General features: G+C 49.3%; 9 protein-coding genes across 9 annotated transcripts; 4 read left to right on the forward strand and 5 right to left on the reverse strand.

Annotated features, from left to right (window-relative positions):
• Positions 1-2,038: 2,038 nt before the first annotated feature.
• Positions 2,039-2,959, forward strand: EI90DRAFT_3014430 (uncharacterized protein; the record flags this gene model as incomplete). The annotated part of the gene is made up of 5 exons (XM_039056781.1): positions 2,039-2,198; positions 2,309-2,380; positions 2,465-2,613; positions 2,677-2,813; positions 2,890-2,959. 5 exons carry the CDS (start codon positions 2,039-2,041, stop codon positions 2,957-2,959), a joined length of 588 nt encoding a protein of 195 aa, XP_038918863.1.
• Positions 2,960-3,953: 994 nt separating this feature from the next.
• On the reverse strand, positions 3,954-4,933 carry EI90DRAFT_3047201 (uncharacterized protein; the record flags this gene model as incomplete). Its single annotated transcript, XM_039059534.1, has 1 exon — positions 3,954-4,933. A coding segment is annotated over exon 1 (499 nt), but the record flags the coding sequence as incomplete, so codon positions are not given.
• Positions 4,934-6,757: 1,824 nt separating this feature from the next.
• EI90DRAFT_3047204 (uncharacterized protein) lies at positions 6,758-8,087 on the forward strand. The gene is given in 8 exon segments (XM_039059535.1): positions 6,758-6,816; positions 6,846-6,859; positions 6,871-7,142; positions 7,216-7,413; positions 7,478-7,549; positions 7,604-7,752; positions 7,812-7,948; positions 8,011-8,087. The coding sequence occupies 6 exon segments, from the start codon at positions 6,983-6,985 to the stop codon at positions 8,075-8,077; spliced, it is 783 nt and encodes a 260-aa protein (XP_038918865.1). The 5' UTR covers positions 6,758-6,816; positions 6,846-6,859; positions 6,871-6,982; the 3' UTR covers positions 8,078-8,087.
• A 260-nt stretch (positions 8,088-8,347) lies between these two features.
• EI90DRAFT_2912626 (glycoside hydrolase family 30 protein) lies at positions 8,348-10,635 on the reverse strand (the record flags this gene model as incomplete). The annotated part of the gene is made up of 15 exons (XM_039054469.1): positions 8,348-8,458; positions 8,509-8,675; positions 8,734-8,824; positions 8,887-8,989; positions 9,042-9,072; positions 9,122-9,233; positions 9,293-9,335; positions 9,399-9,514; positions 9,565-9,576; positions 9,632-9,705; positions 9,761-9,827; positions 9,881-10,150; positions 10,201-10,235; positions 10,297-10,318; positions 10,375-10,635. The coding sequence occupies 15 exons, from the start codon at positions 10,633-10,635 to the stop codon at positions 8,348-8,350; spliced, it is 1,515 nt and encodes a 504-aa protein (XP_038918866.1).
• A 512-nt stretch (positions 10,636-11,147) lies between these two features.
• EI90DRAFT_3014435 (uncharacterized protein) lies at positions 11,148-11,968 on the reverse strand (the record flags this gene model as incomplete). The annotated part of the gene is made up of 3 exons (XM_039056782.1): positions 11,148-11,235; positions 11,443-11,718; positions 11,847-11,968. 3 exons carry the CDS (start codon positions 11,966-11,968, stop codon positions 11,148-11,150), a joined length of 486 nt encoding a protein of 161 aa, XP_038918867.1.
• Positions 11,969-13,173: 1,205 nt separating this feature from the next.
• EI90DRAFT_3014436 (uncharacterized protein) lies at positions 13,174-14,232 on the reverse strand (the record flags this gene model as incomplete). Its single annotated transcript, XM_039056783.1, has 4 exons — positions 13,174-13,319; positions 13,833-13,994; positions 14,057-14,133; positions 14,156-14,232. 4 exons carry the CDS (start codon positions 14,230-14,232, stop codon positions 13,174-13,176), a joined length of 462 nt encoding a protein of 153 aa, XP_038918868.1.
• A 1,379-nt stretch (positions 14,233-15,611) lies between these two features.
• EI90DRAFT_2969408 (putative serine esterase-domain-containing protein) lies at positions 15,612-17,483 on the forward strand (the record flags this gene model as incomplete). The annotated part of the gene is made up of 6 exons (XM_039055651.1): positions 15,612-16,107; positions 16,160-16,282; positions 16,333-16,519; positions 16,573-16,703; positions 16,759-17,127; positions 17,178-17,483. Coding segments are annotated over exons 1-6 (1,422 nt in total), but the record flags the coding sequence as incomplete, so codon positions are not given.
• Positions 17,484-17,791: 308 nt separating this feature from the next.
• Positions 17,792-22,897, forward strand: EI90DRAFT_3047215 (uncharacterized protein). The gene is made up of 6 exons (XM_039059536.1): positions 17,792-17,995; positions 18,046-20,705; positions 20,760-21,044; positions 21,099-21,656; positions 21,713-22,637; positions 22,701-22,897. Exons 1-5 carry the CDS (start codon positions 17,932-17,934, stop codon positions 22,520-22,522), a joined length of 4,377 nt encoding a protein of 1,458 aa, XP_038918870.1. The 5' UTR covers positions 17,792-17,931; the 3' UTR covers positions 22,523-22,637; positions 22,701-22,897.
• Positions 22,565-25,159, reverse strand: EI90DRAFT_2969410 (uncharacterized protein). The gene is made up of 10 exons (XM_039055652.1): positions 24,893-25,159; positions 24,792-24,827; positions 24,617-24,721; positions 24,511-24,536; positions 24,198-24,448; positions 24,008-24,140; positions 23,679-23,949; positions 23,163-23,601; positions 22,860-23,091; positions 22,565-22,802 (listed from the first exon to the last, which is right to left on the reverse strand). Exons 1-10 carry the CDS (start codon positions 25,049-25,051, stop codon positions 22,784-22,786), a joined length of 1,671 nt encoding a protein of 556 aa, XP_038918871.1. The 5' UTR covers positions 25,052-25,159; the 3' UTR covers positions 22,565-22,783.
• Between the last annotated feature and the right edge of the window lie 416 nt (positions 25,160-25,575).

The raw sequence follows: 25,575 nt of genomic DNA on the forward strand, positions 1-25,575 counted from the left end.
TACAGTCACTGGGGCGCATGGGAATTTCTTGCAAGCCGGCAGAGTGCCTCCGCCATGGATGGATTTAAACGTTAACTTAACCATCGAATATTAATTTGCATGGGGCCTGCTGGCATGCAGCATCTCCGCGAATTGACCTTTTATCGATGTTCCTCGACCACATGCACATGCACATGTAAGTATTAGTACACTGCTGTGTGCTTTCCGTCGTAGAAAATTGCAGTTGGGCTGATGAGTAAAAAAATCTTGGGCTAATATAATGGAAAGCAATTTTTTGGTCGCGTCATGCATGATATGTTCTGATTTGGTTAGGCAACATTCTATAGCATTATATTAATCCATCCAGCTATGTTCTTGCAGGGATCGGTAGGCGGGTACAGGCCTAGCTGTCTAGTGATGGATGGTGTCTAGTTTCCCAAGTGAAATAAAATTCAAGCAGACATGGTGGAATATGTAGATGAAGAAAGTGCGCAACGTGCAGGCTACCCCTACCTCCTGTTTCGACCCTAATCCACTCAGAACCTGCATCACTTCCATTGTTGATAGCCCGCGGCCTGGCCTGTCAGTGCAGTATAACCCCCAAGCCTCCCTGCTACATATATATACACCGTATGGTTCTATGATGGAACTACTAATGCGAACATGTTCATCGCATCGCTCAACCTTCATTTGGTCATGTCACTTTTTACATTGTAGGGGGGAAAACGGCACTAGTGAAATACCTTCCACGAAGTTGGTGGAATCAAGCATGGATTGTGTCAACAGCAAAGTGGAAGGTCAGAAGAGCAGTTGGTACATATATTCTTTAACAATTCCCCCAATTCCCAAAGCTAGATTCGTCAAGCAAGAGTGGCATTAGAAGACAGGTGACCTACCTTTTCTTAAAGAGTGGCGTAAGTGTCTCCGCAACCACGAGTCGGGCCGGGGTAGCCGAATGTGACGCGCAGGGATCTTTGCGTGGCAACAAGTCTTGGGGTTCGGGCATACACACGCGCGCGAAGTTGTTGTTAGTCCTTCGGGAAATGAGTTTTCCGAAGCGCTGGTTGTTCCGTCTTGGGGATCATATCTACTATATGTAACTTGCAATCAGAAAACACTTGTATAACAGCTTCTCGAAGGTTCGAATCGAGGCAACCGATATTCCATACTAGGATGAAGATATCTTGTTAGGGTCCTGGGTGGGCTAGAAGGACAACGAAGCGTTCGTTCTCACGCTAATTTCCAAAAGGAGGTCACGTTTCACCCTTACAATAGCTTGGGCAGGGGTGACCATCGGGGCACCCTTTTCCGCGTCGTTGCTCTCAGACTCAAGTTGATCTATCACTCTAGACGCATGGCTTGTTGGCTTGGATGCGTCTCAACTCCCGTAATCATCCAGGCGCAGGAGCTGTTCGCCACTCGGGCTCTCAATTTCAAGGACCGATCTTTCCGAGTCCAAGGATATCCAGCTTGTGTGATCTTATTCGGTTGCGAGACTCGGACGCTTCTACCCAGCTGGTCCTTGACTGAGTGGCATGCACAGCATTAATGGACATATTCACCTATGTATCGTGGCGAACACATCATGCCCGCAGAATGCCCATGTCACTATTATATTCGGATCATCACTTCAAAAAGGATTGTCTCACCCTCTGTTGTAAATGTGTTCTTGCTTGATGAATGGCATGCTTCTCATTTGGATTCAAGAACGGGATCCCATGGCAATTTCACCTGCTGGAGAAAAAATTCTGTTGTTGGTCCCATCATTATGCATGTTCGTTCCATCCATTCCATCCAGTTGGGGTTCAAACGTTTTCAAGCCCCTCATTCAGGAAGCCCTTTAGAAGCTCTATGAATCATCATGTCCATCAGGACCATATCGCCTTCTCCTCTGACTACCGATTTTGCCTGACTTCGCTGTTTGGGGGGTCAGAAATGAATCCGAGCGTAAAAGGTATAAATATCGGACGAAAAAAATCATCCCTCATCTCCCCAGAGTCAACGTTTTACTCACTGGCACTCTGACTCCTCCATTCCACTCTTTTTTTTAGCAAACACCATGATGTTCTCTAATCGTATCCTTACTCTTCTCCTCTTCATCGTCTCGTTTGGTCTCTTTGCCTACTCCAAGCCAATCGACAGCAATGCGCTTGCTGCACGGGCGATCAGCGGCGACGTCGCCCAGCCTGTCGGAGGCTTGACTCCTCGTGGCTCATGCGGTAAGAGCACCTTTTAAAGTTCCTTTTTTTTTTTTTTTTTTTTTTTTGTAAAACAGGGGCTTATGCCCGTGGCAACAAAAAATCGATTTTTAACACCGTGTTTTTGTTAGGATGTGACAATGACCTTCTTCTTGTTCTCCGTGACCTACATCTCAAGCTCAAGGTCAAAATCGATCTTCTCGGTCAGTAATTTTGCGTTTCAACAAACAACCAGTGTCTTCCCCCCCCCGCGCGACTACTACTAACGATGATGTTCGTAAACTTAGATGGCCACCACCCTATCGAGCCCATTATCGCCGAAATTATCGCCATCATCGATGTCGCCGTCAAAGTCATCGCAAATATCTACATCTCTGTGGATGGCATTACCGTTGCCATCCATGCTTGTGTGGATATCATCGTTCAGATCATTGTGGTAAGTCCTTTCCTCCTGACAGTAATATGTTTGTTATATTGGCTCAACCAAAAAAAAAAAAAGTCGATTTACCTTGGTATCTACAAATACGGGCTCATCCATCTCGTCGTGATCATCTCCCAACTCAACGTGTGCATCACCGCTTTCGTGAAGATCATCGTCCATATCTGCCCTTCTTTCCACGATTTACTCAAGGTTGCGTGAGTAGCAGATTCTTTTTTTTTTTTTTACCTCTTCTCCTTGACTCTTTGACTGATCCTCTCCAAATTTTATTAGTCTCTCTGTTCATCTCGACGTCCTTGGCATCTTTGTCGATCTTCCTATTTTCCTTGGCATTTCCTTGTAATGATCCCGTTACAATCAGCTGCTAAGCTTACTCCTTATTTTTTGTTTCCCCCCCCCCTTCCCTTTTCTTTTTAATGGTCATTACTACTAGTCCGTCTGCTGCCTTCTGTTGCTTGCAAAAAAAGCAATTATTCATTACGAGGACCATGCCATCATGCCCAATATAATTTAAAAATGGGTTTCGATAACGCTTATAAGTAAACACCCATTTAACATCGCCGAATCATGTCATGTGTCAGGATCGAGCCAGCCTGTGCGCGACCAGACTCCCTCGATCCAGCCTACAAAGTTACACCTGTCAGATGCATGTTCCCCTTCGAAATTAGATGTCGTATACGCGAATTGGGAGGTACGTAACCGTACCGCGTGTTCCTGTACGCTGTTAATTGCCAGAAAGGAAACTTTCAAACCCTATAATGGAAGATCGATTGTTGCAAGCATTGTCAGCTGGTACGTGAATCCAGATCTAGCGCCAGTGGTGTTCGATCCATGGTTAACTGGGACCAGTGCGCATGATTCGATTCGATCGACTTACGTAAGTATCCCAAAGCACAGCGGTTCTTAGATACGCATGCTCAAAAACAACGAGACAGCCCCCCTACGTACAACTAGCTGTGCTTCAGATGTCAACAATATTGTTGCCTATATCAACTTGACGGAAATGCCGGGGCGGCGCCAGGAGTCCCTATCGGCTTTCCACAGCTGCTGATATATATATACCAAGCTTCGACCTGCCCAGTCACAGTCATGGTAGCGAATTACCGCTAGCGTGTTACTTACGCTCAGTCAAATGTTGTTGAACTGAGGGGGGGGTGTAAGGAAAGAGAATATCGACTGCTTTTATAAGCAGTCGCCACAATGGCACACTGACATTGGCCGGTAGCAGAATTTAATTAATACCAAGACAAGGCCAAGCAAGGGGCCTTCTTCGGCTGTGTTGACACTGTCTCTCCCCTGCATATCCTAACCGTAACCCGCTCCCAGCTATTATGCATTGTTCCGGATGTGTGATTATGCGTCAAGGCGAGTTCTACAGTTTCTAGCCAGCCCACAAAACCTCACGAGCATTAAAGATGCATAATCCTATCGGTCTGGGGGAAAGGGAATGAGCTCAAGCAGCGCCTCCAGCTCCGGGACCGAATGCCTGATCTGCTGAATCCTGACCAGGAACGCTTTAACGAATAGGAGGGACTATTTGCAACAGTTGGCGCCTGGCTTGGCCACTCCAATACAGTATCCGAAAGTGTCATTTGTAAACTTACTGTACCAGAATCACTTGCGACAACATTAACCCATGCTTTACAATAATTTGAAGCCCCTACACCGGGCTAATGAACCTAAGATCTATAACTAAGCTAGTCCTAACCGCTTGACTGTAAGCCGTCTGTCACATCAAGCCACCAGAATCTGGACCGTCAATTCACGAATTGCTTAAAGGCCTCGTAACAGGCAAGAATGTGGCCCCTGTTGTCCAGAGGTTTCATACCCTCACTGAGACGGCGAGCGGGGCGAGATACCACAGGAAGATGGGCATACACGACGGTTGGTGTGGCGGGAAAGCGCCCCAGCTCGACTGCCTGCGCAAGCTCCGTGGTGACACGAATCTTGTAAAAGATCGGCGATGAGCCTACCAAGGTAATGCCTGGTATCACCTTGGCGTCGATGGCATCTTGACCGAGAATACGCGTTCGTCTGGCGTTATTGGTCTGAAACGCGGCGATCGCCTCTGCTATGAGCTGTGGCTCCGGATTCTTACGGTCTTTGTGACGTTTATCCTCCTGAACCAGGAGTAGGATATCATCGTCCGAATCTATAATGCAAACACCGGTCTTCGCGTGACGTTGCTCTCCGCAGATGGCAAGTGGGATGTCGGCCCGCGTGCGCGCGATCCTGGTTCGAGGCACATAACCCAACAACATCAACAAGCAGACGGCAAAGTCGTCCACTGCCGACTCCTCCGCTGGCACAGGATCCATCGCTAAGTCCATATAGCGTAAAAATCTATAGTTCGAGTCGTCTGTCATTTCGTCTGCATTCAGTCTAGTGAGGACCTCATCGGCGACGGCGGGTTGTGGGAGGGGATCAACGCCGAAAAAGGTGGTCGTATCCTGGAACTGGATGATGATGTTGTATGCAAGAAGTTCATGGGTTCCCCAGTCGTTACCAGATTTGGCTGTGCGCAAGAGAGAGAGGCCATGATCGCAAGAAGGCAATCGGTGTTGGGTGTAAGCCATTTTGAAGCCATTTTTTTTTTTTTCGAAATTATTGTCCACGTGACTGGATTTGGCTCTTGCCCTGAAACCAAGCCTGACCAAAAACACTCCATATTTCTCCAACAGATAATCATGATTCTCATTTTTTTATAAATATAGTATACTTATGTTAAAAGCGCCGCAAGCACAACATCACGTTGTGAGTTGGCCACAACGTACAAGCTCCGCCTCCCCAAATTTCCACAGAAACATGTTATTGAGTAGGTTGAGAGTTTAATGAGTGGCGCAAGCTAAGTCGAATTGACCAAGTTGTCGGCAAGTGGGATTTTTTTGAATTGCATACGGGATTTGCCGCGAATTATGTATTTTCGGGATCGATTCAACTAACCCCCTGGATTTGCAACATGGAGGATGCACTGATACATCCACACCGCATCCGCCAGTGGCTGAGGGGATCTCAATGATAGAATCTTCTGGGCTTGAGGGCTGGGTTGGGTTGAAGTTGGTCGGTAAATTCTTATGGCTGGGCATCATGCAAGCCATTACAGTATGTAATTATGTACGGCAGCTGAATCAAAAAAAGGTAATCAGCACGGACTATCAGATTTTACGTATTACGGGCATCTTGTGCCTAGCTTGGCCGTGCGCCAAGGCGCCTGAGCCCAACATTGATTTTCAATGCCTATTAGTTAATTGTCGGCAGCTGGATTTTTTGCCTGGGCCCTCGATCGTACCCAAGAGCTGCAAGCGGGTCTTAACACCCACTCGATGTATTATAGGAACTGTTGTTCATTGACGGGCGTCATCTACACAAGAGAAGAGGTAATATTGAGAATCTTACGAGACTCAGGACGCTTTTGGAATTTGCCCTTGGCATCTCACCATAATTGGCCGAGCTTTGTATCGAAGTTGCTGTTCAGACCATGTCTCAGTCTGTGTTGCAAATTCGAGGTCTTTCGCTTGGCGGAACTGCTTCGCACTGGAATGGCGGCGTCTCATAACCTGACCTCCCTGATTTGATCATGGCAACACCAAGTCTTAGGGAACATTGGGTACGTTCCCCGGTGGTTCCGCCGGTGTCGACAGGGACGACAGCTCGGATTCTTCGTCAGTGACTTCATTCCTCCCTATGGTAGGGGAAAAATCACTGGGTCTGGTCTGGATCATGCATCTTCGCACCGCCTTCTCGCGCCCCAGGGGTCTTAGTGACAGCATCTTCTGGATTGAAAGGCTAGGTTGCGGAGATATCGATTCTCGATCTTCCGTGTAGACCCTTCTTTGGGGAAACATAAAGCGTCCAACCGCGGTCAGCAGTTATCATTTTCAAGGATTACGTCTTGTAAGGAAGAAGCCTCCTAATGCATCTGGTCGCGCCACCGTTGCCTTCCAAAGCACGAGGGAATTACTAGTCAGCTGTTGTAAGCATGGGCCCCGATCACCGGTTCACCAATTTCCAAAACAGGGATCTCTGTGTCAGTCAGTAGCTTTTAGAGACTGTAGTCGGTCCTAAAGCAAACGAAGCCTGCATACGATATTGGGATTAGGAGGGCTTGCGATAGGTGTCTTTACTATCTAGTAGAGTGCCCCTTGTGCACCTCAGCTGGGCTCTAGTGTCCTCAGAACCAAAGGGCTGCAACGCTAGATGCCCAACTCCTTGGCTTACGCCTCGATACCCATTTAATCATTCAGGAACTGTAAGGATCCCCCTTATTCGGAGAAGAGGTAATATCTTACGTTTGCGAGTGCGATCTATCCAAGTTCTCGACCAGCTGCAAGTCCTGCAACAAAGCACCCACACACATAACGCCAATATGTGGGTTAACTTGCATTTCCAACGTTTACGCGATGGTCCACCGCCTCTGTTGCAAATTCAAAGGTTCCTTTCGTTAGCGAGCTACTTTTGCAACCGGAATTTTTGGATCAAGAAAATTTCACCTGCTGGGAAGAGGGAGATGAATCCGGACGCGCAAGGTATAAATTCTGGGGCCTCACCTAACCGCAGAACCTTTCGCTCTAACGAGTTCCACGCTCTTCTCGCACCTAGTTACAATGTTCTCCAAGCGCATCCTGACTCTTCTTCTCTTCCTCGTCTCGCTCAGTCTCCTCACTTGGTCCAAGCCCATTGACAGCGATGAGGTTGGTATCCGAGCCATCGACGACGAAGTCGGTGTACGTGCCATCGACGATGTTGCCGAGGTCGAGGACTTGATTCGTCGTGATGCCTTCCCCCATAGGCCATGCGGTAAGATACTTTTTTTCTTTGGTCTGTGTGTGGGGTTGCCGTTGTATGATTAACCGCTTGTCAGGATGTGACCAGGATCTCCTTAAAGTTCTTGTTGACCTTGACAGGAAACTCACGGTTAAAATTCAAGATCTCGGTTAGTATGCGGACATCGGTCGCCGGTCGCCAACTAACTAACAGTGTTTCGCAGATGGAAAGAAGCGCTTGGGCCCTATCATCGAAGAAATTATTGTCATCATCCGCGTCGCCATCCGCGTCATTGACGAGATTCGCATTTCTTCTTGCAAAGTTACTGCTGTCATCAGGGTCTGTGTGGATATTATCATCAAGATCATTGTGGTGAGTACTTCGATTCGTTTAGTAATGATGATACTCGCTCTCACTCCAACGTCTCGCAGGCGATTTCTCGTGGTTGCCACAGGTACCGAGACGTCAAACATTCTAGGTTCATCGTGAAGCTCGATCTCGTTATCGTCGCTTTACTCAAAAGCTGCATCCGAGTTTGCCCCCGCATCAGGGAGCCCCTCAAGGTTGCGTAAGTGGATTACGTGTTTTGCTTATCTTTGGCTCCATGCTGAAAATCATCCTAAATTTCAGCCTCATTGTTCATATTAAGATCCTTGAAATCTTTGTCAACCTTCGCGCTTTCCTGGGCCATCACTAAGGGTCCACACAGAAACACAGGAACGAGTATGGTTAAGCTCGCTTCGATGATATTCTCGTCTCAATCGGCTGCTGGTTTTTTTTTTTTGGCTGATGATCCGTCTTTCTCTGTGGTCGTCGTTTAATACTTCCGTGTAACATCATCGTGTTCAATCCAGTTTGGAATGGTTCGATACGCTCAATACCAATCTACCGTATTCTACATGGCATTCCAAATGAGTCTGTGAATGTGGGTAATGAGGTGCATGTGTAGAGGTTGACAATTCCATACTTACGTAGTCAAACCAACTGGGAATGGATACGTTAGATGTTTCCCTCGAAACTGGATGTCGCATGTGATGGGACCCGGGTTAGGCCCTGAGTCAGCCGAATTTAGTACCACCTAGACGGCCGCTCAGCAGACTTTCTGCAATATGACTGCCACACACAAACCATTGTATATCGTGTAGGATTGCCTGCCTTGGAGCGACGTATCCTGTATGTTGTCGCCAGAAGTGACCCAGCGTTAGACCCCGTAATAGAAGATTGAATACGCTCTCCGGTGGGTCCACCAGCATCGACCGGAAGGACCGCTTTATTGGCATGAGCAAGTCCATAGACTAGGCACAGACGATCGGGAGATTGAGGTGAATGAAAATGCATAAGAATGCCACTCACATTCCTGATTGAGAGTGTAGTTGCTTCCCACAATACTGACCATGGCACGGCATCCCTGGCCACAGCTGTTGGTTCCGGGAAGCAAGGGCCCCTGGTGTCAATTAGTTAACGATACGAAGTATAGACGACTGCTAATAATCCGTCTGATCTTACCCCCGAAGGATCACCAGCCAAGGACCACATGGCGGCAGTACGGGAGTAATAATTCGGTGAGCCTATCCAAATTCGTTCCGTTTGCCATTTGATATCGGACCACCTGCCAAAGGGTGCTCAGCCGTCGCGTCAACATGATGGAGTAAGGTAGTTACCAATCTGTACCAGTAGTGGAAGCACACTCAGCTACGGGGGAGGGGTCAGCAATACGTATAAGGGTAATGAGAGTAGCCACTTTGGTAGATCCACGTATTCGGCCAGCTTTCCTGCATCTGCGACATTATGCTGGGATCCCCCGCGTAACAATGGAAGGCGACTCCTGAATATGCACTCGAACCTGTAGATAACTGACACAAAAAAATGAAGGCTTGAAGCGCTGTGACGGGATTCTCCCGTAGTAACTCACGACAGAGTTGGCATAATCCAAACTGTCCCAATTATCCTCGTAGCTGACAGTCCCTCTTTGCGTCAGGAGACCTGAGGTGCAAATAGTCAATTTTGGGTTGACTTACCCTAGTATCTTGACACTTGTGAAACCCTGACCATCTAACAGTTTTCGCAGCCGGATGGCAATTTGGGCGCTGTCATTTGCTGAGATCAGTGCTGTAGGATATGTGGGGTTGTTGTACTATCACACTCGTTACGGCAAACGGAGGACTGAAAACCCGTTTCACGCACAAGAGGTTCATTCTGCCCGGACATCAGTGAGGCGGAGTAGGCTTCCACTGTAAAATGATCGACAAACCTGGATACTGATGTAGAATGGCGGAATTCCTTTCGCCTGCCACGCCATAATTGAGCGAAATAAGTATTTTGCATCTATGAAAAAGCCATCTGTTAGTCTCAACCGTAGGGTATGGGGGGCGCAGCATACAGGCATCGGTGAAGGCACTCTGGAACGATCCGCCTAAGAGGGAATTCGAGTCCTTCATCCATCCAGGCTCGGGATTCGGTAAGCAACAAGTCAGAAGATAGGAATGATTTAGGAGCTTACAGGCGACCACGGAACGAAGTAGTATTTAACGTATGGGTTGATGAGTTGGATATCACACACAACTTCAAGAACAATGGAAGGGAGCGTATCCAAGGTAAACGATTGCATATTTGGGTCTTGAGAGGCTACATCATCGTAGGAGTAGGCCGACAGCGAAAGATCCGAGGATCCCAGAGGTATGCGGATAAAGCTAATGCCTGCGCTGTTAGCTCCATCCTTTGGGTTGAACATCATTGACAGTAGGGATGAATAGCTGGAGGAATCGTTTTGCTAGGAAGGGCTTGGTTAGTTCCCTCCCATCAGTTCAACCTAAAATTTACCTTGAGCAGCTTCAGCACGTAGGCGGCGGAATCCGCTAATCAATACTTTGGTCAGAAGGTTCAGAGTTTTTAGCTCAGACATCGATTCCTACGAACTCAGCGAGGCACCGAATCCATCCTATGATTGGGACGCTTTTGAGTCAGTGAAAGGGGCAAGCAGATTGCTGTACTCACCATCTGTTGATATACGGTATTTTCCTGAATATTGATGGCGGCAGTCGCAGAACCACTGGAAGAACCGAAGTTCAAATTGGACGGCCCTGAGTAAGAGAAAAGCTTGGTTTGGTTCCATGTTGTTTCAAAGACCGACTGAATCTTAGAGCCAATGTTATGCCGCTTTAGCGGGCGTACAACAAGTTCGCAGCTTACTGATTGTGCGTCACCAGGACGAGCCGGGATAGTCAGGAGAATCGAAAGAAAGAGCGTTTGAAGCATGGCGAGGTGAGATTAAAAGGATTGCGGGATATAGAGATACGATTGGCACTGATCTCCGGGAGTCGATTGCCTGTCGATGGGCTTTAGATGTCCCGACGCAAACCAACAAACTACGCGGTGCTCACACTTGTCAAGGGTAGCTGGACAGGAACGTGAATCTCAAAGCTGATTCCCGCACGTGGCCAGTGCATGGCCGCCAAGTACGATAAGCATTTCGAAGAGAAACCAAGGCCAATACCACAGGAATTGCAGGCCATCGATGCCAAGTATGATAGATAGTAAAGATCACCGTGCAAATTGAGCCCCGCCTGCGTTGGAGTCAGGCCTGCAGTCGATGTCCGTCAGATGTATTTAATCCCCATCGTCACGAGATCCGGATTCCATATCTATACTAGTACTTTCATGCGTCTGTGGGCCTCGACGATGGATGTCAGTCGAGGGGGAGTTCTGCTACCACAGCGAACACCCGGCACGGGCCTAAACCTTCACGCGGTGCCCCTGTTTAAAACTAATTAGGCCTCTAACATCTGAAGGGAGGATGACGTGGCCACCGTGGTAATGCCAATCAACCGCAACCCCGTAAGCCCAGAGCCGCACTGGCTGGAGAGATGCAAGAGCGCGGGTGCATGTCCCGCCGTCAAGCCAACCCTTCCTTTTTCTTCTCACCACTACCTTTTTGGGATGATGAGCGCGATAGTGGCAACGCCAATGGTGACCTCCGTAAGCCCAGACGGGACTGGCCAGAGGACTGTGGGTTCAAGTCCCACCGTCACCCCAACCCTTCCTTCTTTTTCTCTTCTCCACTACCTTTTGGGATGGTGAGGTGCAATAGTGGTAGCGCCAATGGTAGCCTCCATAAGTCCATGGGCAGGCCGGAGGAGTGCAGGTTCAAGTCCTGCCATCACCCCAACACCCTTCCGATTCATCTTTCTCTCCACTACCTCTTCGTGACGAGGCGCGATAGTGGTAGCGCCAACGATAGCCCCATATGCCGACAAAAAGTTGACTGCAAGGAATGCAGGTTCAAGTCCTGCCGTCACCCCAACACTTTCATTTCTCTCCACTACCCCTTCTACCAAAGGCCTATCTGCCACATGCCTTTATTCAACAAGCATGAGCAAGATGCCACCAACACCCATCGCCTTTCGCTGCCACTGGAACATTCACCAGCCTACCGTGACATAAACCCGTGAAAGCACCCTCCAACTCACCCACCCGCAAGAACCGCGCACTCAAACATTGACTTAACCATAGGCACACAGCAGCAAAACATGCGACCCCAACACTGGGGGTCGCGTGTCCTTTCCTCTATCCAACCTCTTTCCACCTCCATTCTCCCTCACCCGTTGTTCAATCTCAGTGCAGGGGTCGCATGCCCCTTTATGTGTTATTGCTTCATCTCACTTTATTCTCCTTCACACCATTGATTACTCGATGTCTCATATTTCCTAGGTCAAACAAATTCCTTTCTTCACATCCTTATGTTCTCCAAACTTTTTTCACCCGAGTCACTATAGTACGGCATATGCCGATAGGCACGGTTACGTACTCTAAAATGAATCCATCCATCCATCCATCCATTCATGCGTCTGTGAACCACATTCGCCTTGCTTACAGGGACACAGCACAGAGGGACCCAAGACGACAACAAAAGGCACGCACAAACGGCTTCTGGAGGAAGCCAAATCAAAGCGGGTATCACCGTCAAGTTTGGCGGTGGTGCAAGCCAAGTAACAATGCCGAGGCTAACACGGAGCCAAGAAGCGAGACAGCGTGGCCCACGGCGAAACGCGCACAGCAACAATGATCATAGAGCATGCGTAGCTTGATACATATGGGAATACAAGGTCCCCTCCAATTCATTACCACCTTGCCTAGACGACCATCAGCGTATGAAGGACATCAGTGAATGTAAGGGTGGATGGTGACCATTGGTGACTCAAAGGAAACGTGAGTCTTCTGTTGAGCAAATGCGGTTTTCTCGGGCAAACAGGATGAAACCTCCGCAGCGTGAAGGTTCAGAGCAATCGCTACCAGGGTAGTCGAGAACCCAAGGTAGTGAGTTATGCCGCGCGAGTTGAATACCTGCGCTGAACGACCCCTTTGCTAACCGTGGCACATCCGCGGAGCCAGGTCCACATGGTGGCCCATCTGCTAGGAACTGCAGTTTGCATGCCTACCCACATGCATTTCTGCCTCGCCATCGTGCGATACGGCTAACGCTGTTTAATGGAGGATTGCTCAGCGACGCGCAATGCGATTTCGTGGAGGAGTTACAAAACATGGCCTGCCTGCTTGGCAGTGGAATGAAGCGCCAGATGCGATTCGCTTCTGGGACAGTTATCCGGCAAGCAGTGATCATGACTAGAGACTTGGAAGCATGAAGGAAGTATCAATCGAAGCCGAACGTCCCATTGGAAAGGCGAAGTTCTATGGAATGAGTATGCAATAAACCCTCGCGTATCATCCGCTAACGATGAATCCGAGAAAGTGCTCTACGTGTTGAATTGGGGAATGTAGCGTGGAGCAGAGATACAATTATTGTCGTAATAGGAAGGGTTGCCCTCGAGGAAGTAGCTGAGGAAAGACCATTATCCACGCAACAGAGCGCGTAAGAACCGGTATACCCGGACGCAGGGCGCCTAGGCCCTGTTTTGACCCGCAGGCGTGGAGGGGGCTATGGCCTGAGACAAATATGAAGTGGTTATATAGCGGATAAACAAGGGTGCACGACAATTGATGGTTGGAATGTATAGAGTGAGAGAACGTTGTTCGAAGCGGTCGAGAGGACATTGCAGGTCCAGCTACTGACGCGAACTAGATGGTTGGTAAATTCCACCATGGCCAGTCCTCCTCCCTAGCGAATGGCATATAGGCCACCCGGAACCTCCCAGATTGGATGGCACACCGAGGGGCTGATGGGTTGAGTTTTGTACAGAAAGTGGCAGCCATCGTTACATTGACCCGGCAAGAAGGGGTGTCGGCGTCTCTTAGGGATGGTGAGAAAAACCTTTCAAAAATGTGTCGAGGCAACATTCCCACGCTGTCCATTGGAACTTGACGTTTTCCCTCCATTCATTCCGAACCCGCCTCCTGCCCCCGGCGTCACCGCGAAAAAACCGTCCTCGGTATTTTGCACTAAACTGTCGAAATCCTGGACGCGTTGATAGTGGCTCGGCGCCTATCGATCCTCTTACCTCCGCACAGCACAAAGATCTTGATGTTTCGTGCCAATGGAAATATCGAACGCCCGAACGCTCCTATCTGCATCCTTCCTGTGTTCTCCCGCGTTGTAAAACTTGCTTCGAAATTAACGGCGAATTCTAATTGACGCTTTATGCGAGGAATGCGGGTCGGGGCTTGACACGCAAACAATGAGGTTACAAACAATTCTACCAGTCTCATCCGTCCGCTTACTTACATGCCACAACAGGTGTGTCTTTGTCGTATGTATATTGTGCTTCCGAATCTATACCATCCGACGCTCTGAACCCCCGGCTATGATGTAGGTTACGCATACAATGAACGATTTTCTGTTGTCTCCTGATATATTTCTACACGCTGGCCACACTGATTTTCCGCCATTCCCAGGGGCATTGCTTAGCTAGGAAACTAAGCGCGACTACCATGCTGCTGGGCTTCCAGGAGAGGGTCTTTTTTGTGTGGGTGGGGTGATACATTGCCATGGAAACTGCTTCAGCCAGGTCGGGCGACCCAGTTTCTCCAATCTTAATCGACCAATATCAGCGGACCTGTTCATGTCCATCGCCACTCTGGGGCTTTTGAATATTGGCGACCCGCTAGGTTCTTGAGTCTTGCCTGTGTTAGCCTGCTCTTGCCGTCTCACCGTCGCCGGACCGGGACAGTGCTCAAATTAGATGTAGTTGAGCCACTGGAAGAGCTGTGCTATTCGAAATGCTGAGTGCTTCTTCACTGCATCAAACGACAGGCTTGAGGCTTGGCAGGGGGAGCAGCATAGTTAGATTCTATCGCCACGATTTGTCCTCGTTTCTCCCGTCGAGAGTAACAGCATCCAGCCACGCCATTTGGAGGGGATTCCGTTTTTCATCACTACCAGGGTCTTAATTCAGTGAGCCTCCCATGCATGACCGGATGGTATGGAAATTTGGGCATTAGGGTCCAGCCCAGATGGTAGGACAGAGGGCCTTTGAAACTGCCGCTTTGCCGTGGGGCGATCAGCTTGTCACAACGGGTAACAGTCTCATCTACCATGCGCTAACCACCCCTCAATGGTCTGGTGGAACGGGATGCCATTGAGGACAGGGCCTCAGCGGGACTGTCAAGCATCCTTGTGCGCACCCTCAGCCAGTAGCCCGTCTTGTTGTTGATATGTCGGGAATATGCTGGCAACATGGGAAGCATGTCGGCAATCACAGGGAGCTCGGTTTTTCCAGTGGTCGTGGCGCATCGGTAGGTGTAGGGAAGGCACGCACAGGCAATGGATGTAGATAGATTGCGCGATTAATGCGATGGTTTCATGGCATTACATTGATCAATGCATACAAGTTACTGGTTATTTTCCTTAAGAAATTAGGTGCTGGTTGGGAGCGGTAACAGGCCTTCCGATTGGCTTGCAACCGGTAGTCCAGGAACTCCAACTAAACGCGCCACCATCACACATACTTCCGCGCCTACCCGTTACCTGTGTCAGGATTGGTTCCACCGCCGTCGAGGCGCACATTTCCTCGCAAGGAGCCGCGGGAGTGACTTTCCGGACCAGGGAGGTCCCGCTGAGACACTCATCACTAAATGGTGTCAAAGTTGGGCTAGTACAAACGGACGCGTATGTGAGGTTCCGGGTCCGCCTTGGGCTGTGCATGCATGGTATTGTCATGTTTAGATCATGACGTGTGATGTTTATGGCTGTGTTCTCCGAATTATATTTGTGGAGGTTGTGAAGAAAACAAAGCCACTCCTATCCTCCGTCGATTAGGCCAGCGCCTACGGGATCGTCGCAGTAGGACGGAACAGCCTTGAGGCGAGTGCCAACCATTAAAAGCGCAAAGGCAGTGATACACTTCCTACTATCAATCTGGCGCCAACAAGCAGGCAGCCTCGTTGCCCACACACATAAAGCGCGAGAATCTGCAAACGGTGTTTTATCCTCTCATTCTTCTAATCTCAAACCCACCTACTCCCCCTAATGGCGGTCGTTGGTCTAAGGCTTGATACTAGCGTAAATTTTATAGCACAAACACAAATTCATGCTGTCTTTCTCTGTCATGGTTTATGGGGTAGACCGGAGCATATGCACACTCTAAGGAGGGTCTTGCAGCAGCGGGCGGACTCCACTGGGCACATTTTGGAGGTCCACTGCTGTGAGAGTTACTCCGACGTCAAAACTTATGATGGTGTTGATGTCTGTGCGGACCGCGTTGTCGAAGAAATTCACTCCAAGATCGAAGATTACCGGAAAGCGTCCCAAGAAGTACGGAAGTTTAGTATACTAGGGTATGTAGTGGATGCCACTTGAGGACGGTCATCACATTGATCGGGCGGCTAGATACTCGTTGGGCGGCCTCATAGCTCGTCTGGCTGTTTACATATTGGACAAGCAAGGGTTTTTCGAGAGGATCCACCCGTGCAATTTCACTACGGTTGCGTCCCCAGCGTTGGGTGTCCCGATGTATGTCCTCCCGCCACTTCAATGCTCATCACCTAAGGTATCCGAGCTAGAACTCCTGGAGCGGTGTCCTCAGTGATGGGGGCTGTATCGTCTTTTTTCTTGTCACGGACTGGGGAACAGCTGTATCTCAAAGACAAGTATTCAAAATCGGGGAAGCCACTCGTTGAGGAGCTCGCTTCCCAAGAGTATCTGGCAACACTGAACAAGTTCGAAAAAATTGACGTGTATGCGAATGCTGTTCGTGATCTTTCTTCCCGCTTCTGGAGGTTGTCTTAACCCTTAGTTTTTAGGTACTGGACCGCGTTGTACCTTATCTGACTGGCGGCATCGACGACTCGGATCCGTTTTTGCCTGCATTAGCAAAGTCAGGGGTCTTCCGTGCACCAGCTGAACAATCCGTTGTGATTGGTGACATCGAGCTGTGCGTAGCGGTGGTTTTTCCTTCAATTTACACCCTGATGAGTATATATGTACAGGACCCTGGACCCAAAGTACCCGGGGCTCATTTCGGGCGTCAAAAACCGCCCGGTGCCTACCAGAGAGCCGAAAGGCTCTTGGGAGAAGCCGGCCTTCTGGATATCCATCAAGCCATGGTTTTCTCCCTCCACTTATCCTTTTCTGCCCAAACCATTGGACATAGGTCTTGTCATCCTCATCCCTACCATTATTCCACCCATTATTCTGATCCTGGCCTCATTTACGTTTCACCGGATTGCAAGCTTTTTGCGGATCAGAAAGCATTTCCGCAGTAACCCATCTGCGGCTGATTCGGAAAGGAAATCTCACCCCCACTTCGATTTGGAGTCACAAAAAACCAAAGTCACTAAGGAGCAATCCAACGACAGGCAAGTCGAGTGGCATTCGTGGCACCAATTTCTGACCGTCAGCTATATAGCAATCAACTCTCAACCCTTGTTTCGGATGCCGGTACGATTGCAATGGACATGGTGTCATCGCCCACCTCTGATCTAGAAGTGGGCCTCGATATAAGTGGGCTTCATACTGGAGGGTCTCGTCCAGCTCTGCATGATCCGCAGAAATCTATGGCGCTTGCCATCAAGGCGGGCCTACCCAAAATGAAGAAACACATCGCGTTCTTTCCTGGCGTGTTTACCAGCCATAAGATGATTATTTGTCAAGATGAACGTATTACTGAACACAAACGGGGATTGGATGTGATTAATCACTGCGTAGATCATTTCATACTTTAAGCAGTCCCCATGTCTCTGCGCAACTGGTATACCCTTGCTTGTTATTCCTATTTAGGATGTCGCTCTCGCTGTCTGACAGACCTTCTCGTTAGTTTGTCTTGCGCTCGTTGGGGTTGTGGATGGTTTTGGCTTGCATTTACTTATAGGCATATTATACTGTTCATGTATATAACACTTCCAGCAATGGATAATCATGCAACTGGTCGCAGTTGGATCCTTTGTTTGGTCTAGTTGACAATTCTAGGCTGCTCCCGTGTTATGATTGCATCACGTGGACTATCGCATTCAGTCTAGGGTTTTGCGATGAAGTGTTGAACTTGTTTTGACTTCTCTGTTTGTTTTTCCGTTGTTCAGCTTTGTTTTCGTGTTGGACGTCTACGTGTTGCGTGCTGTACGCTCTGGGCTGCGTCCCGCCGCTTTCATTCTCAGTGCGTCGGTATGTGGAGCAGGCTTAAGTCGCTCAATCCTGTAAGATATAACAATCATGACAACTCCCGACGCCGTGAGTAAAGAATATACCGAGGGCGTGCATCTTTAACATGTCCACAACAGAATCTGAAGACAGTCGGCCTTCATTTGACGGGGAAGGCACCTCCTTGGCAGTAGGACAACCGAATGAATCGAATGCATCACTATCGAGTATGAATTCAGCCTCATCGAAGCGCGGCACACGCAACATATTTCGCCGTTCGCGTCTGCCGAGCGAGTTTGGGTCGGAAGCTCACAAAACCTCACAAAGTGGTGTAGAAAACCCCGCTGCTGAGCCTGGCACGCGCGCCCAGTCAAGAAATCATCCCCTTCGCGACCCTTTCTCCGATCCCTCCGCTGAGCAACTACCCGAGGCTCGCGCGTTAGACACTTCGGAAGCCCTACCTCAACATGTGAAGACGCCAAGTAGTGGTTCAGTGCGCTCCATTTTGCGGGATCCGCGTGCTCCAAGTACAGGACAGTCTGTGCGTTTCAATCAGCGAGATGCATTTCGTATCATCACACCTAATGCTTCGGCATCCTCTGGTGACGGAGAAGAGGAAGGATCCTCTCGCACCCTCCTTCAGAGACTCAGAGACGCAGGTTCCTCTGGTGATGACGATGATGAACAACCGCAACCAAATACTGAGAAGTTTCCGCCCTTGTTGGAAAGAGATCCTTTCGCCGCAACGAATCGTCCATCATTTTCCCAAACGCCATTACCCTCGGTTCCATCATCTCAGGATAGTTCAACGTCATTCTCATCTAGTTCATCCAAGGATCTACCTTCGCTTCCATCCGACATGGACAATTTATTCGACGTGTCTAACGACTTGAATGCAAATCCCGTTTTTGATAGTTATGGGGATATCGAAAGTAGGCTAATGGGCATGGTTCCCTCTGCAGTCAACGACTCCACTCCAAGCCCAGAAGGTACCCGTGATCCAACTTTCGTCGATGCCTCCCAAACGCCCCGTCGCAATGTTCTTGAGGAATCGACAGCAAAGGAAGGAGATAGTTGTGACTCCGCCAACCAGCAGGACGGCACATCGCTCTTTTGCACTCCGACTCATTCACGAATGCCTTCTGAGGCCCCAACAATTCGACCTTCTCCTACTTCTCTTGGATCCTCCGCCTCCTCCAAGCCCTCAGGCTCCCAGCCTCTATCATCGTCCTTCAGTAACATGAGCTCTTCATCACACGCTAGTGCTTCGTCTTCCTCGCCGAAGTCCCCCGACGCTGCCAATGCCACGATGTATCACACCCCTCGAGGCGACTCATTTACCGATGGTGCAACAGGGACCCCGATCTCATTCACTAACTACGTTCGTCCAAGTGTGCCGCGTAAATTAGTAGATGGTGATGATACTGGGGTACCTGCATTTCTGATTCCTTCCCCGTCCCCTCATGCTGTTCCCGTTCGAGAGGCATCCGTAAACATCGATGATTCGCCCCTGAAACGTCATACCAGCGGTCGCGACCTATCTGTTGTCGATAATACAGCGTTTCTTGTTCCAAATAACTCTGTAGCACTTCCTTTCGCTACCTCCGAGCTTTCATCTAGTACTCAACAAGCGCTATCGGCCCATTCAAAAGAGCACCTCATCAGCCACCTTAAAGAACGCCTGTCACTCCTTGAATCCATCTCGGTTCAATATGAGGCGGATCTCTCCGCTCGAGACACTCTCGTTGATCACCTTTCAACTCGTATCAGTCGAGCCGACGAAGAGATTCAGGCATGGCATACGGAAGCAGACCGCACAACCCGGAAGTTTGAGCGCTTGCGCCAGAAGGTGAACGCTCTCACCGTGCAGTGCGAGGCTTTGAACAAGGAGAAAGCTGTCTTGCATGCTGAGAAGAGGCGCTCCAGTATGTTTGACATGGCTAGTAGCGCCGCACTGAGGGAACTTCACCAACGTGTAGGTAACCTAGAGGCGAGCAAGAATGCACTGGAAGAGCAATTGGAAGCAGCAGAATGTGTGCATGCATCAGACCAAGAACGTATGAAGGAGCTCGAGACCGAGAAGACAGAATTGGCAGGGACCCTCTTGGAATCTGAGCGTGAATGCGCCCGATGGAAACAGGCGGCTGAGGCATACGAGGCGGAGAGCACGAGCGCAGCTGATCTTCTGAACTCCTTGCATTCCACTACTCCTGCGAAGTCTCGCATAAATAAGTCAACTCCTGGCACACCGTACTCTGCGTTTAGTCGACCCATCAGCATGTTCAGTTTGAACGGGCAGGCACCAGAGAACGACGAGCAGGTTTACGTTCTTAAAAGCGAAATCATCCGCCGTGAACAAGAGCACGCTGATCTGCGTGAGCTTCATCGGGCTGCATCTTTCAAAGCTACTGAGGAGAGGCTACAACTTGCTGCAGAGCATGAAGCTCTCGCAGCGGAGTACGAGCTGCTCCAGGTAGAGCATGAAAAGCTCAAAGCAGAATTTGATGCTCAACATGCAGGACAAGACGTGCGCGAGGCGCTGGAGAGGCTGGAGAAGGATCACTCCATACTTAAAGCTGAACTGAACGCGCAATGGACCTTATCCGAAAATGCGAACGAGAAGATATCTCATCTCACTGTTGTGTGTGCGGCGGCCGAAGAAGAATCGAAGAAATTACGCGAGCTGCATCTTCAAGCTACAGAAGAGCTGCGAAAGGCCGCAGTTACAGAAGAGGGACTCAAAGGCCAAATTGAACAGATCAACCAGCAGTGCGATGATCTCACCTACTCGCGGGATGACGTAAGTGTAACGGTCCAGCAATTGCTCTGTGCTCTGATGACCCCCTGATTCTAGGCTCGTGACACCCTTGCCCAAGAACGACAAAGACACCATCGGGATCTCGAAGCTGCCGCCACAAATGCTATGTCTGCTGCTGCCGAAATTGAATCTCTAAGAGCTGTATTGGATGAAGAACAGGCGAAGGTATCGCATCTTGAAGACCAATTGAAAGAAATGCAAGAAACACGTAGCCAGGCTTCAGAGCAACTTCAAGTCTTGATCGAGCGGGAGTCCTCTTTGGTTGCCGAGGTTGAATCGCTGAGAGACAAAGTACAACAGATTGAGTGGAACAGAGATAAAGTGAATTTCCAATACCGTGCTCGAATCAGCCTACATACTAATGCACCTTTTCAGACCCTAGAGGAACTCGAGTACGAACGCAATCATTTCCAAGACAAATTTGAAGAATTGTGTCGGAAGATCAATGAATTGGACATGGGACGTGATATCCTTGGGGAAGAGAACAGGGGCTTAAAGGAATCCATCCGATCGTTAGAGATGAAAATTGAGGCCACCACTTCCGATTTTGTTGGCAAAGATCGGGAGTGTGTGACGCTCCGCAGCGAACTCGAGCAATCTGCGGCCGAAGCCCATAAACTCCGGAGTGAAATTCAGCAATATCTCACATCCTCAACGATCAACCGTGCCGAAATAGATGCGTTGCGCAAGGATCTTGAATCGACTCTAGCAACGAAAGTCAGCACACAAGCTTCTCTTCAGGAAAGTCAGGCCAAGAGTCGGACTTTAGAGCAGGAGTTGCAAGGCGTGCACCGTCAACTTAAGGAGGTTAAGCAAGCCAGCGCTGATCTTGAGGTCAAGATGTTGAGGTTGAACAAGGAAAAGGCCCAGCTGGAAGAGGACAATTCTGGTCTTTACATGGGATTGGAGGCTAAGCAGGAAGAGCTAGAGTTGGTACGAAAATCCCGTTTCATCGGTCTAGTCATCCCTCTCTGACCCCACTCCGCCAGCTCAAACGTAAACTTGGCGTTCGTGGAACTGCTGGGTCTGCTTCAGCACAACCCTCGTCAAGGGCAGTTTCGGATTCAGTGTTCAAACAACCGGCGTCACGTCGCTCTAGCGTTTCCTCTAGCGTTGCTGATCGAGAAGATTCGTCCAGGCCAGCCAATTCGTCCAAACAGATTCGATTCGCGACTGAGGCTTCGGACAAAGCCCCGGGACTGCCAAGGCCAATAAGCAGGCCCCGAGTTTCTATGCCGACGCCGACGCCTGCAGCTATAACGTCGCGCTATCCGTCACTAGGGCACGCAAAGAATCCATCTTCTACTTCGTCGACAGGTTCGGCCACTGGAAGACGGCCGATCGGTGCTCCTGCGCTCACTGGCCAAACGGTGAGACGGGCCTCATCTAACAGCGATGTAGAGTCTGTCGCTTCTGCATCAGCCATTTCAGGCTCGGAGACGACCCGCACAACCACAATACGCCGCGCGTCGAACTCCGACGTTTCCAAACGACCTTCAGGAGTCGGCGTGTTCACTACAATAGGGACAGCATCGGCCATACAAGCCATGAAGCGCTCATCTTCCGTTAATTCACGCCCTTTGAATGCTTCTAGTGCGGCACCTTCCTCGACAAGTGTTGCCAAGCCTGTCCGACGCTTGCAACAACGATCATCTTCGTCCCTAGGTTCCACTCCGGAGGAGGCCCCAACAACAGCGGACAAGGAAAACCAGCCCGATATAGAAAGCACTCCAAAAGCCCAACAACCCGGGGCGCCCAGCGCCACGACCACCAGGCGTCGTATTGCGATCCCTCCATAGTAGCACATTACTTTCTTCAGCCATTTTATTATCTTGTTATTAACCGCATCTTGCATCACTGTATTGTACAGTTGTGTTATCATCTTCCGATTTATTTGACAAAGGTGCCGTCCAGGTTGGGCTTTCGTTGTCGATTTGGCTATGTTCCCATTGTGGCTAATACATGTTGATACTGTAGCAGAAACCATCTCAATTACAGATACGCGACGATGTTAATGGTCTGATATTTTTCAGATTGCTACTGCATGGGTACATTAGAACTCAAGCTAGACTTTTGCTCCTGCAAGGATGTATTAACTCGACAACCCACTAGCGGTAGGGCGTGGATTAGACGAACCTGTACAGCAATATATAAGCCGTGCTGTCCTCGCCTCCTCCATCAAGAGTTGTGATCTTGTCCTGTTTCACGACTGAAACCTTATCATCATCGAATTTATACCATTCATCAGTGGTAGCGTCGTATTTGTCCTCAGGCTTAGCAGTTGGGGATGGCTCTTCGATGGCGTCCCTCTTCACCCATCCGATGTAATGCCCTCCATCAGCGGACGCTCCCTTGTGCGTGACGATGCCTGGAATCATGGACAGAGAGTGTGTGTGTGTGTTCAGTCCTATGCTTCCTGGTTGTGTTTCGAAAACTCACCAACGAGTTCGTACAAACCGTGTGGACTGCACCCCACGTCGCTCTCGAGGTCGGGGTCCACTAGGCTCCTTAACGTCTCGACCTCTCGTGCGCGTATAATCCCTTCATCCTCCTGCACGCCGGGAGGGAGAGGAGCTGATCCCGAGGGGCCCGACGGTCCCGACCCTTCCATTGTAACCTCCGGCCCGGTACTTCCCCCCACAGCAACTGTGGGGGATGCTGGCGGTGCAGTCCCTGTTACGGGAGACTGTGTGGATGTTACGGCAGCGATGGCAGCATCTTCTTGCGCTTTAGCCTTGGTCTTTCGGCGGGTCTTCTTCCGCTCATCGCGTTCCTTTTCGATCTCTTTCAGTTTAGTTGAGAGAGGGAGCATTTTGGCTTTGAGTTCTGGTGTCACAATGTCGATTACGTCGAGATCGTATGGGAATTTGACTTTTCGCTTTATGGGATGTGAATTGTTACGAGAATGGGGGGAAAAGATGAACGTGGTAGCGTAAGGGAGAGAGAAAGACGTACCATGATTTTGGCCTTCTTATTAATGTCTCTTCTCCAATAAAAGCGAACCATGTGTACAGTTAGATTGGCAGGTAGGCGTGACAGTCTGCTGGTCTGCGTGTACACAGCTTCGCGACCCAAAGTAGGACTCGTCTTTTCTATCTTCTGGTCAAGTGCATCAGAAATACCGGCTTGAAGGTAATTGGTGGAGATCGTTATTGGACAGTCAAGCTTTAGGATTCTCTCCTTTAATATCGTGGGCGGTTCGTCTGGTGCCTCGTCGCATTTAAAACTGCCCTAACGTCATAAAGGGGGGGGGAGATCCGATAGGAGAGAAAAAGGCTACTCACGTCGTCGTCATTTCTCCAGCGAGATACTGATCTACAAATCTTTTCTGAGAACTAGATTCATTATCCGAAGTTAAACCTTGTAATGAAGCGTTGGACATGGAGTTTAGGAGTTCAACCCAACATTCGTCAGCATCTTGTCCATGCCATTAGCATAATTTTATTTTCTAGGTAGTATCTAAAATGTGGGTACCTTGTTGGGCATAATGGCCATTCCGGACTTCCGCAAACTGAGGCTGGACTTCTCTAAGCAACACGAGGAACTGGATGGGAGGGAAACCTTCCGTCGTGGATTTCATCCCTTGGAAGAGCTCTTTCATGGCGTTAACCAGCTTGTGGTTAGCGGTTCCTCCTTGGAGTGAATAGTTCTGAAGAGCAGGGCGTAATTCGGGGATCCCGCGAAGAACTTGAACGGTCGCGTTCATGTAACATGTGTTTCCGAGGCTAATATGTTTGCAATGGGGCTCAAAATTCCTAGTTGTATAAGGGGAAAAAGAAAAACTTACTTCTTAAGACCGACTGGCATTTTCAGCTGGGAGAAAGAAAAAAAAATCGATAGAAATTAGTCGGGCCAAGTTATTCTGAGATTAAAGCTGGTTCATTGTTACAGACCGCGTCGGCTAACTGCGCGTCCGTCATGTCTTCCAAGAAGACAATCTTTTCAGTTGGAGGCTTAGGGAGCTCTCCTGCCGCTCCAATGACCATGAAGGTTTGACCCTATGAATTGTATTGTTGCCCAGTGAGCTATGGAGCCCCACACTGTCTGCCTGAAAGCAATTGGTCCCACTTCTTTAGGTGCGACCTTCTTCCAGTCGGTGTCATCCTAGGATTATTGTATCGCCAGAAATGAGTAAGTGAAAATCATGAGAAGTTGTGTGTCACTCTCACTTTCAGATATCCTCCCTTGATCATGACTTTCATCCTCTCTGGAGGTACGCCAGTCACGGAGTAAATGGCATGCTTGAAAACGGATGGTGATTCTTCGGGGTCGAGCTCGATAGGGTATGCCTTCCCGGCATGCTTTATGGATACGTTAAGAGGAGCCATGGGGTGAAGGATCGAGAGCGGGATCGGGGGAAGTGAGAAGGCCGCGCAATATTGAATTTAATTGCCCGTTTTCTCTTTAACAAGATGCGTTCCCACGGCGGCGGAAGCCGTGCCGGATTGGATCGAGCCCTGGCCTCTGTGTTTGGCTTTCACTAGCTACGTCGGACGTTCATGCCTATGGGGACCATGAGACTATTCGTCGATGAAATGTTCTTGGTCCTGTGTCGCAGGCGCAGGGTTGACGTATATGCCTCTACTATGTATGAGAATACCGCGTATTGATTGCCTCTCATCCTTAACGATGATTCTCATTATTTGCGCTCGACATTCAAGAAGATATAGGTACACTTGCGTGAAATTTTCTCAATTCGTGTAGACACATTTCAGTTGAAAGGAGGGAGGAGAACGGCGCATCCTTAATTCTTTACGGAGGATCAGTAAACTAAGCATGCTCCCATAAATCCTGATCTTTGGGTGGGTTCAGTGCTTGCGTGGTGCCGGGGAACTCCTTGGATCACTATATA

This window comes from Cantharellus anzutake (genome assembly GCF_015039405.1).
Source record: "Cantharellus anzutake strain C23 chromosome Unknown EI90scaffold_12, whole genome shotgun sequence".
NCBI lineage: Eukaryota > Fungi > Basidiomycota > Agaricomycetes > Cantharellales > Hydnaceae > Cantharellus > Cantharellus anzutake.